The sequence below is a fragment of the Gadus chalcogrammus genome, chromosome 14 (genome assembly GCF_026213295.1).
Source record: "Gadus chalcogrammus isolate NIFS_2021 chromosome 14, NIFS_Gcha_1.0, whole genome shotgun sequence".
NCBI classification, from domain to species: Eukaryota; Metazoa; Chordata; class Actinopteri; order Gadiformes; family Gadidae; genus Gadus; species Gadus chalcogrammus.
In genome coordinates, this window is record NC_079425.1 from 4,020,642 (window position 1) to 4,038,898 (window position 18,257).

Genomic DNA, 18,257 nt, shown 5'->3' on the forward strand with positions numbered 1-18,257 from the left:
TTCACTTAGAGCCGGAAACATTTACAGCACGTTAAAAACGTCCCTGGGCGACACATACTAAACATTAACAGCACTGCCGTTGTTGAGGTCAGCCCTACATGTGTTTATCTGGCATCCATCTTGTATTACTCCTGGATAGATTGGTAGTTTTTGTAAAACTAAAGAAAAATATATTATAATGAATAAGCTCTAGTTTAGTGCTATTAGTATTAATACTGCTAATATTACACTATTTCCCCGGGTTACAGTATGATGACAATATTCAGCAGGGCGGCCAAAACAGCGGGTGTATGAAATTGGATTTGCAGACTTCCCTGACCCCTTGAATGATGTGAATTATGGGGATATTCGCTAAATGTACCCACAAACTGCTTATTTCAATCATCTGGCCTCTTGAGTTTTAGAGTTATTCATCGCTGGTAACACGTAAAGACAAATGACCACATGACATCCTCCACTGTTATTATTGTTCCTGGGTTTATCATTTGACCTCCGGAAATTAAACACATGGGAATATTCACAAAGCACAAGACAAGCACTACAACTTACTCTGAAGACATTTTCTTCGAACATATAGAAGATGTCTATCATTGAACATAAAGAACACGTGTGGGAGTGTGTGTGGATGATGGCTGGATAAAGAAGACTCACCTGGCAGAGGATGATTGGACTCTGGGGCTGGGTGAGGCTACAACATGTTTATCATTAAACATACAGAACGTATGAGGTCATCACCTCCGCGTGACCTGAGGTCATCACCTCCACGTGACCTGAGGTCATCACCTCTACGTGACCTGAGGTCATCACCTCCACGTGACCTGAGGTCATCACCTCTACGTGACCTGAGGTCATCACCTCTACGTGACCTGAGGTCATCACCTCTATGTGACCTGAGGTCATGACATCTACGTGACCTGAGGTCATCACCTCTACGTGACCTGAGGTCATGACCTCTACGTGACCTGAGGTCATCACCTTTAACTTTGGCCCCTCTGACACCAAAGACCTTGTTCACCTTGCAGCCATGTTTGGTTAGTTGGGATGGGGAACCGGTTTCGATTATTTGGTAACCATGACAACCAACCGAAACGTGAATGCGGTCCAATAAACCTAATGCTAAGCATAGTTTTGGCAGGTTGCAACTTACAGCATGAGATATATAGCAAATACATTATTACTTATGAATATTGCAGACTGTATGAAGAAGTTGGATAATCAATCATCCTTACACACACACACACACATTCACACACAAATAAATCACCTGAAACTGAGCTGAAGTGCACAGGATGTGCACGTCAGCTCATGGGGGGTGGTCGGGGGGGTGGGGGGGGGGGTCGGACAGCGCCCTCAGGTCTCTGCGGTCTATGTCTGTAGTGACATGGGTTCTGCTTCTGACGGTCGCTCCGTTTTACCGTCTCTTCCCTCATTGACCCGGACCCCCCCGACTTCAGGCTTAAGCGACGGAGCGATTCGATTGGCTGGCCTAACGCTACGGGATGGAAGTGGGCCGTCCGGCTGCTAGCGCCGCCGCGACGGGGCCTTTCCTTGCGGGCTCCACCGCCGCGAGGCGACAGTGCTCCGACGCCACCACGGGGGCCGCGTTGCCACGGCTACCCCGCAGGCCCTTGCGTAGGCGCACGGTGAAGAGGCCGTAGACGATGGGGTCCAGGCAGGCGTTGAAGAGGCCGAAGATGAAGAGGATGTGGGTGAGGGAGTGGGACACCTTGCCCTCGATGTGGTCCGGGAAGAACCAGTACCAGAGGCCCAGCAGGTAGTAGGGCGTCCAGCACACGATGAAGCACAGCACGATGACCAGGCTCATCTTCAGCGTCCGCATGCGCGCCCGCGGGATGTTGTTCTGGGAGCAGCGCAGCGGCGCCTCCTGGGACGAGGCTGGGGACAGACACACGCCGAGGGGGTGGGAGGAGGGTTATGATTGTGATAATGATGCTGGTCGTTCATGTTATTACTGGGGGCGGGATAATTTGGGGGTTTAGGGCTTTGTTCTACTTTTATAATTTCATAGGATTATACGCATTAATAGAACATGTTTATGAATATTATATTGTGTTTCTGCCACTATCTTCTGCTCACTGCACTTCAGACTGTGGGATATATCTATAATGTTTATGGATTATGATGTTGGTAACCACATTTGATCATACATAAAGATTGTTGACCTAATCGCAAACGCTTTGACTTTACATATTTTCTTAATCTAACAGCTAGACATGATTATTTTGTACTTGTAACAAAAGAACCACTAAATCACTGATCACTAAACTAAGATTACCAACGTAACCCTAGCCATCGTTAGGATTATAACCTCCGGAGAATGGTTGGGGATCGGGGGGGGGGGGGGGGTCCTGAGGGGGGGGGGAGGGGGCACCTACAGGCCTTGCGCATCCTCCTGGAGATCTGGAGGAGGATGCGGGAGTAGCAGGTGATCATGATGACGAGGGGCAGGAGGAAGAGGCAGCAGAAGGTCAGCATGTTGTAGGCCGTCTCCTGTCCGTGCGTCTGGAAGCTGCCCCTGGTGGTGCACTGGGTGAAGTTCTGCGGGTGGGTGATGGTCACGCTGTGGAAGATGAAGATCTGAGGGGACAGAGGAGAGGCGTCACAGCCTTGATGGAGGACTTCTACATCTGGATGGTTGTGTAGAGAGAGTCTGTCCCGACGGAGGGAGATGGACAGGGCGAGAAGATGTCACTGGTTGTGGGTGGATACTGGATATGGAGAGCAATTTCCTTTCAAACATTTACTTTTACATTTAAGGCACTTAGCAGACGCTTTTATCAAAAACGACTTACAATAAGTACATTTGTCAGAAGAAAGAAACAATATATCTCTGTCGGTGCAGAAAGGATGTTCATAGAACCAAGTGCCAAGCACTAACAATCGCTAGGTTAACCCATTCCCTGTATGTTGCTGAAATATGTCTTGTTTGAATGTGCCTGACCCTCAAGGAAGTTCCCTCAAGGGAAAAACAAAGTTCTTAGAATTTGAATTGAATTTGAATTTATTTTTGTATACAACAGAGCTAGCTAGGCAAGGCACGGCAACCTGATTTATATAGCACTTTTCGTACACAAGGCAGACTCAAAGTGCTTCACATTTAAACATTGTCATACAATAAAATAAATAATAGATAGGTAAATGAAACATAGGCATAAATTAGTAAAGTCTATGTAAAACAAAGGCAAAAGCATTTTAGAAAGTACAATGTATTTAAGATCAGATCAACCGTATCTCTGGTACCCACGTCGGGACTCCAACCCGACCTAAAGGAACTTGGTCCTTTCTCTTGGACTCCAACCCGTATTCTAGGACTCTATCCCAGACAGAACTCGGGTCTGAAACCCTTCAAAGTTCATGTCTCTGGTACCCACGTCAGGACTCCAACCTGACCTAAAGGAACTCTCTAGGACTTCAACCCGACCTTAAAGGAACTTTGTCCTTTTGCTGGGACTCCAACCCAGATTCTAAGACTCTAACACAGACAGAATTCAGGTCTCAAACCCTTATCCTTTCTCTTTGGTATCAGATCATGTATCTCTCTGGTAAAAATAGAAAATAAAGGCAAAGTTACGTAAAAAGGCATTTTGGTAATAGAATAGAAAATAAAGGAAAAGCTAAAGGCGAAGCTAAGGCAAACACAAAAGTCTTCAGTATGGTTTTAAAAGTGATCAGAGTTGGGGCAGGATGGATGGATGGATGGATGGATAATTGATTGCCCCCTTGTGGAAATTGTTGTCAGTGAATAGACAGATACACATGACCTTCAACCACAACATAAAAACAAAAAAACAACCACTGACAAGACAATAACCCAAAATCATATTTCCCACGTAGTACAAGGACACATCAAAGGTTGTTAGCTTTTTAAACCAACAATTAAAAAAAGCTGATGGATTGTTGAATGAATGACTGTTTTGTCCTATTTTTGGAGAGGGCTGGGTTTTGAAACCTAGCCCTTAGCCATTTTGTAGTCTACATCAAATGAGATCAGCTTTATTTAAAGTAAAGCCTTTGCTATCCTCTTTTCTGAAAGAGTTCTGTGTACTGCTCCCACTTCAACTTATTATCTAAAACCAACCCCAGATACTAATACTCATGGACAGACTGTATGGGTTGCCCTTGGACAATCGTTGAATGAAATGCAACTAAAATCAATAGCCATCTCTTTAGTCTTTGATGTGTTTAGCAGGAGATGGGATTTTTTACACCAGTCAAGGAAGCTATTTGTTGCATAGTAACTAAATACTGCTTTCCAATGTTTCGTGTTTACTCTGGGGATAATTAACAGATTGGTCTCAGAAGACCTTAGTGGTCTAGAAGGCTTATGTAGGGGAAGCATATCAGTTAAATATTTTGGGGCTAAACCATGTGGGGATTTATAGGTTAGCAACATGATTTTAAAATCAATTCTCTGACCTACAGGAAGCCAATGTAACGATTTAAGAATTGGTATAGTATGTTACATTTTTTGGTGTTAGTTAGAATTCTAGCAGCAGCATTCTGAACAAGCTGAAGTTTCCTTAGAGTTTGTTTTGGGAGACCTGTAAGGAGACCATTGCAGTAATCAAGCTTACGAGTGATAGGCATGTACAATTTTTTTTAAGTCTTCGGTGGTCATGAGCCATCTAAGTCTTGCCAAATTTTGAAGGTTAATTTTGTAACTGATTTGATATGACTGTCGAAATGTAAATCTGAATCCATGATAACCCCTAGATTTCTTGCTTTGATTGAGGTTTTCAGGGAAAGAGAGTGAAGGTGTTGGGTTACTTTAAGCCTTTCCGTATTAGCACCCAATACAATTATCTCTGTTTTGTCCTCATTTAGTTGAAGGAAATTTCGGCACATCCAGTCTTTGACTTGCTCAATGCACTGGCACAGCAGATCTATGGGCCGAAAGTCAGTTGGTGATAGCGATACATAGATTTGCATGTCATCAGCATAGCAATGATGGTCAATATAGTTGTTTCGCATGATTCGCCCTAGTGGGAGCATGTGGATGTTCCTTTTGGAACTCCACATGACACGTTGGTTGATTCTGATACAAAGTCGCCAATGGAAAAAAGTAGTTCCTATTTTGTAGGTAGGACCTAAACCAATTTAAGACTGTGCCTAAAAGCCCCACCCAGTTTTCTAATCTGTCCACAAGTATTGTATGGTCTACAGTGTCGAATGCAGCAGTATTGAGTTTTTGCCAAAGTCTGTGTTAAGACGGATGTCGTTGACAACTTTAATAAGGGCGGTCTCGGTGCTGTGAAGGGGTCGAAATCCTGATAGGAAGATGTTTTAGCAACCAGTTGATGGCAGGACATGATTAAGTTGCTGGAGAACAACTTTCTCAATGATTTTACTTATGAAGGGTAAATTTGACATTGGTCTGTTAATAATAGAGGCATCTAGGCTCCGCTTAAGAGGTATAATAACTGCTTTTGGGAAACGCTTTTGGGAAAATGCCTGATTGGAGAGAGTTGTTAACTATTTGCAATATGTCTATTGCTAGGCAGTCAAAAACATTCTTAAAGAGGTTGGTAGGAAAAGTATCAAGGCAGCTGGATGGCTTTAGTTGTCTCACTGTTTCCACAAGAGCTAGGATATGATGCTACACAATGCTAAGTAAAAAGTACGTACAACATACAATAAGTGCTGAGAGGGGGGTAGGGGGGTAAGGGGGGGGGGGGGGGGGTAAGGGGTAAGAGTCTCGGTGAACTCTGAACCAGTGAGTCTCGAATCTCTTGCGGAAGCTGGTGTGCGACTGCAGCCCTGACAACGGCAGGGAGCTCGTTCCACCAATGTGGTGCCAAAACAGAGCAGAGTTGTGACTTTGATGGTAGACCTAAAACCCCACCTAAACTGCACCCCACCTATATCCAGTTATCCACTCATCCTGCGCTGCCACCCAGTGGCCATCAATGATCTGCCAGTTGGACCGTGCACGCTACTCAGCTTGATAGAAACCGTTCTACAGAAAGTCACACACCTCTCTTAAAACAGAAGAGCTTCAAGGGACAAATCAAACTTAAGGAAATAAGTTAATTTTAATTTAAGTTTAATGTATGCCCTCCGGTCTGTGGGTCAGTTGTAGAGTCATGACTAATCCCAGAACCTGAAGTTGATCTGTGCATACTGAATAATAACAACAGAAGCAGTGATGCGGCCCATATTAGGGGCAAATTGGTGGGTAGATGATAATGATCCAGACCACTCATCTGCTGTGATCCAGCCGCATCTTTGACCACAATAAGATAAATCAAGTTCAGACCCGATATATTGACAGAGATTTATCAAACGCAGCTTACTTGAAAGAACGCTGCTAATGAGGACAGATAAGGAATCGCCACATTATGTTCTGTAAGAACACACAATCCTACTTCAATGATAAACAACACAGTCAAAGAAAGGTGGCAGGATACATGGTAGAGGAAAAGTGGATGAGGTTTGACTAACCCACTGTTAATTTTTTTCAGCAGTTTCCTAGTTGTGGTTGCTTGCAGTTACAACCAAACCAATATTCACTTAACAATATTTTCTGTGCGTACCTCAGCAGGATGAGCCAGGCGCTCAGATAAAGCTCAGGGGATTGATCGAGTCGCTAACAATGCCAGGCTCGGGCCTTCTCATCCCCCTTTACAATCCTTCAGGTTAGGCGTAATAAACGATGGATTGTCATTTATGTAAATAAGCGTAGAAGATAAGAAACCAAAACATCCCAACAGACCCGTTGCGGAGGTCCTGTATGTGCGTGTCTGTGTGTGTGTGTGTGTGTGTGTGTGTGTGTGTGTGTGTGTGTGTGTGTGTGTGTGTTTGTGTGTGTGTGTGTGTGTGTGTGTGTGTGTGTGTGTGTGTGTGTGTGTGCGCGTGCCAGTGCTGTGTGCGCTGCTGCTAACAGAAGATGATGTAAATCCATCCATCTGTTGCAGCGAGGCAGGGATTAAAACCCCATTCAGATCAGAGCTCACTGAGAACACTGAAGCACGCTGTTGATCTTCTCAACGCTGCCGTCTCCGTCCCTTTAACACCTGCAGCGGAGACTGCAGGGGCTCTATGAGCGTACCTGATGCACAGCAGTGTGTGTGTGTGTGTGTGTGCTTGCGTGTCTGCGTGCGCGTTGGTTTTCTGTGGCTGTGTATCTGATGAATAGACAGAAGAGTGTTTGTGTGTGTGTGTGTGTGTGTGTGTGTCTGTCTATGTGTTTGTACCTGATGAACAGACAGCAGCAGTTTGTGGGTGTGTGAGTGTGGGTGTGTGTTTGTGTGCGTGCGCGTGTGTGCGTGCGTACCTGCGGAGCAGACAGCAGCAGGCTCATGCTCCAGGCCACGCTCAGCATCGCGCGGTTCCTCCGCCGCGCCTCGCCGAAGCCCAGCGGGTTCAAGATGGCCGACTGGCGGTCCAGGCTGATCACCACGGTGACGAAGGCGCACGAGTACATGGCCTGCAGCTTGAGGAACATCAGCAGGCGGCAGGCGGCGTCGCCCGCCAGCCACTGCACCGTCACGTTCCACGCCGCGTCCACCGGCATCACGATCAGCGTCACCAGCAGGTCGGCCGCCGTCAGGTGCAGGATGAGCACGCGCACGTGCGAGCTGCGCTTGTGGCCGCTGGCCGCCCACAGCACGCCCACGTTGCAGAGCGTCGACGCCGCGCACAGGATGGAGGTGAGGACCACACGCACCAGGGCCGCAGTGGAGAAGGTGGGCAGCTGGAGGTCCGCCGCGGAGGCGTCCCCCGGGGGGCCCTCGGAGACGGGGCCCGAGGTCGGGGGGAGGCCGGGGGGAGGCGGCGGGGAGAACACGGAGGCCGGGGTGAGGAGCGTGGAGAGGGTGGCGTTCATGGCAGGAAGCAGAGGCAGGGGGAGCTGTCCGCACAGCAGGTGAAAGGTCGAGTCAGTTTTGTTAGTCCAGCCCTTCATCACAGCTCTCAAAGGGTTTCATAGGGCCACCCTCTAACAATAGCCCACAAAAGGAAACGGAAAACTCATAAGCATCCCTCTTCTAGTGGTTGAAGCAGAAGTAAATATTTATATTATTTTTTTTTTTTTTTCTCTTTGTCTCATAAACTGGGTTATGTTTGGACTGATGTTTCCTGACGGCGGACCGGAGAACCTTTTGTGCACTAATCACGCGCTCTCTCCTCGGATGGTTGGTGATGATGGCATTAGGTCCAAACAAAACGAGAGCGTCAAACAATCCTAGCTCTACCGTCGTCACGTTCATTAGGTTCGTTCTGTAGCCAAATGAGAGTGATGCGTTAAGTAAGTTGTAAGAATAGGCCTATAAGTTCAAAGGAAATTGATCTGAACATTCTAGCTACTTCAGATCAAAAGATAATGATCCCCTACTCGTAGTTTTAATATCTACCAATGCGGACATCTTTCGATATGTCGTTTATTATGTGAAAACGTGATTACATTTTTTATGTGCATTTCATATTTTATGGTGTTAAATGTAAAGTCTGTACCGGAGATAGGGTTGTAGGGTGTTAAGTCTGTTATTATTAATTTTAGACGCGCGTCTGCCCGCTTTGGAACCTCGACTGACTATCACACTGTACGCACATAAAAATATAGGTATGTTCTCTGTTAATTTCCCAATCAAATTAATTTAAAATAATTTATCTAAGAACAAGCATAAGAAGGCATTAACTTTAGGATAAGAAACAATGAAAACAAGTACAAAATGCGCAATGTTGCAAAAAAAGGGTAAACTTACAAGTAGTTCCATCGGTTCGTGAAGACGCGACAGTATTCCCTTGTTCATATAATTAAACCAAATTAATCCCGCATTCCCGACGTGATGAGAAAGCCATTTGATTGACCAAACACTCCGGTGCGTCGTTGTCTGCCGTGCGTATCAGATGGAATCCAAGCTTTCCTGACGCGCGATCCGAGCGCACAGTGGGTGGCGCGGGAAGACTGGCGCTTAGTGTTGCTGAAGATAGGGGGAGGGATGGTTCGGGGGGGTGTCTTCTCCACGGTCCAGTTCAACTAGTCTTCTTCCTCAAAGCTCAGGACGCACTATAAAGAGATGCATTTCAGCGCGTAAACGGGTTGGCTTGGGGCTATATAAGGTCAACGGGTTCCATGATGGCGTTACATTGCTGACGATGAATCCTTTGGGCAACAGGGCTACATTGCTGAGGATGGATGCTTTGTGTGCTGAGTGAGGCGGCTCAAATGTCTCCGTGCGCATTAGCGTCCGCAACGGCGCTATTAGGGTAATGTCCCCGACCTCCGTATGCATTTGGATGTTTCTACCGCAATGTGAAACATTAACAACGAGTTGTTTAATATTTAAGTCTGTTTGACTGGCAAAATACCCTGACCCTGGTAAACATTTCTAGTGAAATTGAAATTGAAACGGTTTTCTCCAAAGGGAGCGAAGTAGAGAGAGAGAGAGAGAGAGAGAGAGAGAGAGAGAGAGAGAGAGAGAGAGAGAGAGAGAGAGAGAGAGAGAGAGAGAGAGAGAGAGAGAGAGAGAGAGAGAGAGAGAGAGAGAGAGAGAGAGAGAGAGAGAGAGAGAGAGAGAGAGAGAAGGTCACATACGTGTGTATGTGTGTGTGTATGAGAGAGAGTGTATGCAAGGACTTATTATAATTATCTTGTTCCTCCTTTTCATTGTTTGGCATTTTAAGGTGAAATATAAAATACAGCCCTTTTCTCTTGCCTGAGTTAAATCCTTCTTCTCTGGTCCAGCTAGACTCATGCAACTCAGACATCGCAGAACGCACCCTGATCTAAAGCCTTATAGTTATGCTCATCATATCTGCCTATTGCAGCACTTCACTGGTTGTTCTTCTACATAGTCTGACACTGTTTTCCAAAGGGAATTAAAAAACTATTATTCAAATCTCTTTTTCATTGTGGTCAGCCATCAAATGGACTGTAAAACGTGTCCTCTGTTCACAGGTCACGATACCTCAATCAGCTGGAACGCCGTTTTAAAGAGGTGATATTATGCCAACAGGTGTGAGTGTGATTAGCCATTACCGGTCTGTCCAGCTAAATGTATGCTGGATAGATCGTTCCACCAGCCTATCCAGTGGTCTGCGGTAAATCTAAGTGGACATGCCCACTTTTGGGGGTGGTAATGATGCCCATCATTACTCATCTGTGAGAGGATGACTGGCTCAGGGGACTTGGGGGACACAGAGCTCTAAAGTCTTCTCTTCATTGAGTTCCTCCGCAGAGCTCTAAAGTGTTCTTTGATGGTGTTCCTCCTAAGAGCTCTAAACGGCCCTGGGCTATGGGGGGGGGGGCCTTGATATATATATATATATATATATATATATATATATATTTTTTTTTTTCAAATGGCCAAGACTTTTGGTCATAAAAGTAATTGCATATGACTAAACACAGAAAAAAAATTGTAATTGCTGATCACATTCACACCTGGTGGCATGTTATCACCCCTTTAAGTTTAGCCATACAGACCAATCACAGCCCTAATGAGTCTGGGACATAACGAGAGGGGCACAGGGGGACCCAATTAGGAAAGTATCGTTCGGTATCCATGGTTAGCGATTATCTCTGACCATGAGAAATGTTGTTAAGAGAGAGAACCACGAGGGCCCAAAGACGGAACCCTGAGGAACACCAGGGTTCTGGAGAACCATCCTAACCCGGTGAAAGTTGAATAGCATGTAAACCACCAAAGAAGAGATCAATTCATCACACAGCCCAGGCAGGAAGCAAAGCTAAACCAATGTCTGAATCCTTCATCTCCCTCAGTAGCCTACCGTCTTATTAGTCCGTCTTTGCTACTAATGTGTTCATGAGGTCTGGTCACTGCGACGACTACGTTTTCAAGCTAGTGCGGTCTCTGTTCAGACAAATGTAGTCTTCCTCCTCCGTGCTCAACAACCAGCTGAAAGCCTTTAGCAGGATTAACAGGGGAATGTTGAACGTGAAGTTAAATAAAAACTAGCTTTCCTGTTAGCACATCGGCATATGCATGGTGTGTGAACAGGGAAACAGAGGGATGTCAATTGTTTGTGTAACCTAAGTCGTTCGACCTCCTACAGCTGTAAGCAATCCCTTCGAGTCAAGACCTGAAAGCTGAGAAACTCTAACAATACAATCAACCAGGACCCAGCATGTCCTGACGTCTCCACTCACACACGGCTGTGAACAGTAGTGTTGGGGGAGCGTAGTTTAAGCCTTGATTTTGGTAGCTATTGTAGCTAGTGAGTTGTCAAATCACTAGGCCTGTATAGCCCATCGCTCCTGGCTGGGGGAAATAAGTGGAGTTGTGACTCAGTAGGCCTATCTTTTCCAGATGTCTTGCATTACATCAGACTATCTTCACCAGATGTTGTTTGTTACATCATGTAGTTAGACTGTTTTTTACCAGATGTTGTTTGTTGCATCATGTAGTTAGAATGTCTTCACCAGATGTTGTTCGTTACATCATGTAGTTGGACTGTCTTTACCAGATGTTGTTTGTTGCATCATGTAGTTAGAATGTCTTCACCAGATGTTGTTCGTTACATCATGTAGTTAGACTGTCTTTACCAGATGTTGTTTGTTGCATCATGTAGTTAGAATGTCTTCATCAGATGTTGTTCCTTACATCATGTAGTTAGACTGTCTTTACCAGATGTCCTGCATTACATCAGTCAGGATCTAGATGTTTGATTCTTAATTAGATTCAGAGTTGTCACCGGGGTTCACTCAGAACACAAAGGGTTCTGAGTGTTCTGGGGGTTCTAATGGACTGTTCCTATTTGTGTGCAAGGGTCTCTGCTGGACCGTCTGCTGCACAGCCTGTGTTACGTAACATCTGCACAGCCCGCTTAATGAATACATACAGGCTTTGTTTGCAATCCATCTCTCTTTGTTCACACTATGGTTTTCAGTTCAAAGGAAGGACAATTGATCCCCAGTGAAAGAGCTGCAGTCTATTTAAACGAATCCTGTTATAAGAGCACTCTGTGATGCCTTGACGAGTGAATGAATGGCCTTCAACGTAGCTTGGCTGTTCATCTCAGCTCATTCATTGGTTTAATAAAGTTACTTACAAGTGAGAAGGCCGTGAGTAGTCAAACCATGCAATCAATAAGGAATGTAGGAAACCTGATCACGTAAACAATGAGCATCAGCTTCTAGAAACTTGATCATGTAAACACAGGATCATCTTCCAGAAACTTGATCATGTAAACACTGAGGATCATCTTCAAGAAACTTGATCATGTAAACACTGAGGATCATCTTCCAGAAACTTGATCATTTAAACATTGAGGGTCAGGCTTCCAGAAACCAATGCAATACAGCAACTAGTCTGTGTTGACAGCTATAAGTCATCAGCAGATGTGGCTACATCTGTGGATGTAAATGTTCAGACACAATGTGGCTTTATCTATACACACACACACGCACGCATGCACGCACGCACGCACGCACACATACACACACACACACACACACACACACACACACACACACACACACACACACACACACACACACACACACACACACACACACACACACACACACACACACACACAAACACTATGAAACACAAGGCAGAGAATCTGGAAGCTGTTGTCAACCCTGAGATTAACGGGAAGATATGTCTGATGCTAAGTGGATTTATGTGTCAATCTGAACCTCTCCAACCAGAGAGATATCATCCTGACCTTTCAGAAGGCTGTGTCAGCTTGTATGATGCAAATTACACTTTGTGTTGTCAATGATTGCAGAACACACACACATGCATGCATTACATTTGAATCCATACTCGTAAAATATTAGTAACATTATTAAAGTTATTATTCTCAACACAAAGACATTTTGGTATCTTTGATAGGTATGAACGTACCGGTAAAATATGTCAAATTAAGCTAACTTCAAAACCTAATTTGTAATTCCTCCATGGCTCGCTTTAATGATTCTAGATCACATGTTGTTATTGTAATCAAAGATTAAATCCGAGAGAACAAAGTTTGTGACTAGACTAGAGTAGATCCGAGCAGAACAGAGGAGCATAAAACAACAGCAAACAAACCTTCATTTCCTGGGTTCAGAACAGAATAAAATAGAATAGAACAACAGAACAGGGCAGTACATCAGAACAATGGCAAACACGTTGCCGTTGTATCATTTACCGACTGTATCATCCGTCTCCATGGTCTGATGGTGGATCCCTGCGTTGCTATGCTACTATTATCTACCTCCATGATTACCATCAACCCCCCGCCCCCCCCCCCCATCACATCCACTCTCCCCCAGCCAACCTCCACCTCCTCCACCCTTCCTCCACCCTCCACACACCTATCATCTATCCTCCAACCCTTCATCTATCCACCAATTATCTCTCCACCAACCCACCCATCATACCCCATCCCTCAATAATCTATCCACCTATAATCCACCCATCGTCCATTCACCAAACCCATCAACCATCCTCCATCATCTAGCAGCAGCTGGGTCAGAGGGCATGGGGCTTGTACTGATGCCCATCATTACTCATCTGTGGAGAGGACGACTGGGCCAGGGGACATGGGGAGAGAGAGCTCTAAAGTCTTCTCTTCGTTGAGTTCCTCTGCAGAGCTCTAAAGTGTTCTTTGTCGGTGTTCCTCCTCAGAGCTCTAAGGTGTTCTCATTGTTGACGTTCCTCTGCAGAGCTCTAAAGGGTTTTTGTAGTTCCTCCTAAGAGCTCTAAAGTGTTGTCTTTGGTAACGCTCCTTCACAGAGATATAAAGTCTTACTTTGTTGACGTTCCTCTGTAGAGCTCTAAAGCCTTATCTAAGGTGTTCTCATTGTTGACGTTCCTCTGCAGAGCCCTAAAGGGTTTTTGTTGTTCCTCCTAAGAGCTCTAAAGTGTTGTCTTTGGTGACGCTCCTTCACAGAGATATAAAGTCTGACTTTGTTGACGTTCCTCTGTAGAGCTCTAAAGCCTTATCTTTGTTGACGTTCCTCCACAGAGCTCTAAAGTGTTCTCTTTGTTGACGTTCCTCCTCAGAGCTCTAAAGTGTTCTCTTTGTTGACGTTCCTCCTCAGAGCTCTAAAGTGTTCCCTTTCGTTGACGTTCCTCCTCAGAGCTCTAAAGTGTTCCTTTTGTTGACCTTCCTCCACAGAGCTCTAAAGTGTTCTCTTTGTTGACGTTCCTCCTCGGAGCTCTAAAGTGTTCTCTCTGTTGACGTTCCCCTGCAGAGCTCTAAAGTGTGCTCTTCATTGACGTTCCTTCACAGAGCTCTAAAGTGTGCTCTTTGTTGAGGTTCCTTCACAGAGCTCTAAAGTGTGCTCTTTGTTGACGTTCCTTTGATGAGCTCTAAAGTCTTCTCTCTGTTGATGTTCCTCTGCAGAGCTCTAAAGTGTGCTCTTTGTTGACGTTCCTTTGATGAGCTCTAAAGTCTTCTCTCTGTTGACGTTCCTCTGCAGAGCTCTAAAGTGTGCTCTTGGTTGACGTTCCTTTGATGAGCTCTAAAGTCTTCTCTCTGTTGACGTTCCTTCACAGAGCTCTAAAGTGTGCTCTTTGTTGACGTTCCTTTGATGAGCTCTAAAGTCTTCTCTCTGTTGACGTTCCTCTGCAGAGCTCTAAAGTGTGCTCTTTATTGACGTTCCTTTGATGAGCTCTAAAGTCTTCTATCTGTTGACGTTCCCCTGCAGAGCTCTAAAGCGTTTTCGTAGCAGCTATGAGCTGCGAGACCATCTGGTTCAGCATCTGTGAGGCTCTTCGCATGCAGGAGCCCGATACCCACGTCGACTGGTAATATCTGGCACCAGACATAGGTGCCTCATAAGCAAAGATAATTGATAGACCCCGAAAAACAACTGAAGCACACAAAATAAAAAAGACATCTCCTTGAAATTCTGCCAGACAGCCAGAACGGATTGCAGCAGAGGAACTTATGGAGAGATGGATCTGTCGGGATATTGATGTTATAATGTTGAAATTGCTTCCAGTTTACTTTCCCACTGGAGTTTTGCTTTGCTCTCCTCTGGGTTTTGGGGCTAGGGGTTAGTTAAGGTCCTCTCATACAGTTGTGAATCTGAATGAAAGAAATCCAACGATGACGTCATTTCAGGTCATATTTGATTTTTATTCATAATTAGTGAGGACACTTACTAAGAACCCCCCGGATCAGACCCTGACGATCAGCTCTAGACACCGTGATCCGCATCGGAATGAAGTGTGTAACCAATGTCGTCATCCGATCACCAATCACAGGCCAAGCTCCCATTGGTCGACAGTCTCACCCCTGGGCATGTCCCCATGCGGTGCCTTGCTTCAAAGAGACATCAGCAGTGACAAAGCGGTGGAGGAACAGCAGGAGAGTGCGCATCACAAGTCCCTGAGTGGGGTTCATTGAATAACGATGATGTGATTAAGGACACAGCTCTCTGAGTGGCGGACAAGTCGAAATTTTCAGATGACTAATTCACTCTGCTGCTGTTTCGCGCAGTCGATCCCTGAACCTGAGAGGCCGAACACAACAATGCAGCACCGCATGCCTTCCACGTAAAAGCCCTAAGTGGACAGGCCAGTGTAGGACAGAGCGTGCTCGCTGAATGCCTAAAACGTTGGATCCCTCTCGAATGCACACAGTCTGTTCTCATCCAATTGAAACATAGCTTCTCGTAAACCAAGCAAACCAAGCTGGACACCAGCAAACCAAGCTGGAAGGTTCTTATAATTGCCGTGCTGGAGGTTTACAAACAGCACAGCAGTCCACAGAAATCCCATGGAATGAAAACATAATGTATACGGCCGTGTTCGCCTCCGAGCTGCTGACAGGCTTTCAAAGAAAACATGGCCAGTGATTGAACAGGTTGCTCCCTATTATGTACCAAGTCTATAGGAATATGAAAACACAAGGCAGTAACAGAGCACTACGCACACACCCGGTAACACATGACAGGTTCACCTGCGGTTCATCCTTACAACAGCTGGAGAGGGAGGAAGAGGGAGATGAAGAGAGGTAGAGAAAGCTTTGAGAGAAAAGGCGGCGAAGGTACAAGTGATAGGGTACAGAGTATATTTAAAGAAAGAGAACAACAGTCGAAAATGTAATGAACAAATGACGCAGGTGTCTGTAAGGAGAAAGAAGGAGACAGAGAATCTGATCTAATGTTCAAGGTTGAACACAAACCGTGATGAGAACGAACAAATATAGAAAAACAATTCTCTACATGAGATCCGGTCTCCGTGTTGTCAAAACACCTTTCTGCTGCTGTCTGTGTCTGAACCGCAATGAAACCCTAGTAATGACTAAAGCATCGACAAAGCTATGACCAGACTACACGTACATACATACAGACACACAAACACAAACACACACACAGACATTTTAATTCTTTATTTAAATCGGCCAATCATATTGACAAGAGACAGGATTCAAATATTTCAGAGATGAGATAGGTCTTTGTTCAAGGGTACAAAAAACATCTCCTGCGCCACACTGCCAGACTGCCTATCACTGCTGATATGGAGCACAACTTTGCTAAATGTTTAGATTTTCTGCTGGAGAGCCCATCCAGCCTTAACCCACTGAAAATAAGGTTGTGAACATGCCCCAAGCTGCCCAAAATAAACACTATTAGCTTGCATTGGTAGCCTAGGTCCCTTAGTACTTCCAGAATGGGCTGGTACTTAACGATTTTATCGTTGAAAGCAATTTCCATGTACAGATCAAACACGCAGCCTGTCTCAAGTAGGAGCACTTCCAAAAACACAACAAAAGGAGTATTTGGGATGTTACAAAACACATCAATAGAGCTGTTAAACCATTCCGGCATGATACGTGAATGTTTGTACATGGTCCCATTTTCTAGAAATACTTCTTCAACATTGCTGGAAATCAGATCGACAAGTCGGTCATGGCGTGCAATATACAGTCCTTTCTACATAGTACATCCATTCACAATATGGGCAACTGATTCAAGTAGCCTCTGGGGTTACAGATGGGTCCGTGACAACTGCATCAGATACCTGTGTTGCTGTGTGTGAGTTGTGTTGTGTCCCTTCCAGTTTGACTGTCATTCTGTTGCACAGATCATTAAGGTCCGGCCAGTCCGACACACACACACACACACACACACATACACACACACACACACACACACACACACACACACACACACACACACACACACACACACACACACACACACACACACACACACACACACACACACACACACACACACACACACACACACACACACACACACACACACACACACACAAAAACACACCTTTTTATTTCATGGTATTTTGTATTCTTGATTTTGGAACTAGTAACATTAAAATCGGGCGGTGCCAAGGTGGTTTATTTTAACCAAATGTTTATTTTGACCAAATGTTGCTTCAAAGTGGGTCCTGTAGTTCAAAGCTGAGGATAAACTGAGGAGAAGGCAGGCATATACGATTTTGCTTCAACTGATTCTGAATCAAGTCCTCTACTTTTGTGTCTGTAATTTATATCTAATTGAACAATTCAAAATTAAAGGATGTTTCCATTTTTTCACATAATATTCCCATAGTGCATAATACTTCACATAATAGTCCAATCAAACAATTCACGCATTCTTTTTTAGGTTCACATTGCAAGCACTATTGTGCTTACTCTATTCAGGTGCTGTTGTTGTTATTTACCCAATGAAAGCTTGGAATCGTCAGCCACTCCATAAGCCGATGATATGTTGCTATTGAAGGCTCCCTGCTGTAGCAAGTTCCACTCAACTGCAGTTATAATGAACAGAACAGAAAATATTTGGTACATAATTGATGTGTCTAAAATAGCTACAATACTTATACAATAATAATTATACAATTATAGTTACTTGCGTTAATTACAGGTTGAAACATATATTATAATTTTGACAATCGTTTAGATTTAAATTTGTCCTGGAATGAAACAGGAAACAAAAAAAGCATTTCTGAACTATGTGTGACACAGGCTCAGGAAAGTTTATGTTCTATATTTAGTTCATTCTCTATCAGCTGTCTGAGCATGATACACAGGTTAACTGTTTCAACACATCCTGATCACATGCCCTTGAACACACGCTCTTCAAGGCAGACTTAAACCGCCTCCAGGTCCACACGGTGCAAACTATCTCTGCCTCGGTCCAGTTGAGGGACTGCATGCAACGTGGCGGGATGTCCAGCAGGGATCCTGAGCGTTGGACCGGCAGGACTGTGGTTGTTCCAAGTCAATACAACCTCATTAAGCTCTTCCTGAGGTGAATAATATTCCGTCAGATAGAGTGCATACACATTTTGGGCATTGGGGGG

General features: G+C 44.8%; 1 protein-coding gene across 1 annotated transcript; it reads right to left on the bottom strand.

Annotated features, from left to right (window-relative positions):
• Positions 1 to 1,492: 1,492 nt before the first annotated feature.
• Positions 1,493 to 7,549, bottom strand: LOC130403603 (gonadotropin-releasing hormone II receptor-like). Its single transcript, XM_056608019.1, has 3 exons — positions 7,295 to 7,549; positions 2,397 to 2,598; positions 1,493 to 1,896 (listed from the first exon to the last, which is right to left on the bottom strand). The coding sequence occupies exons 1-3, from the start codon at positions 7,532 to 7,534 to the stop codon at positions 1,493 to 1,495; spliced, it is 846 nt and encodes a 281-aa protein (XP_056463994.1). The 5' UTR covers positions 7,535 to 7,549.
• Between the last annotated feature and the right edge of the window lie 10,708 nt (positions 7,550 to 18,257).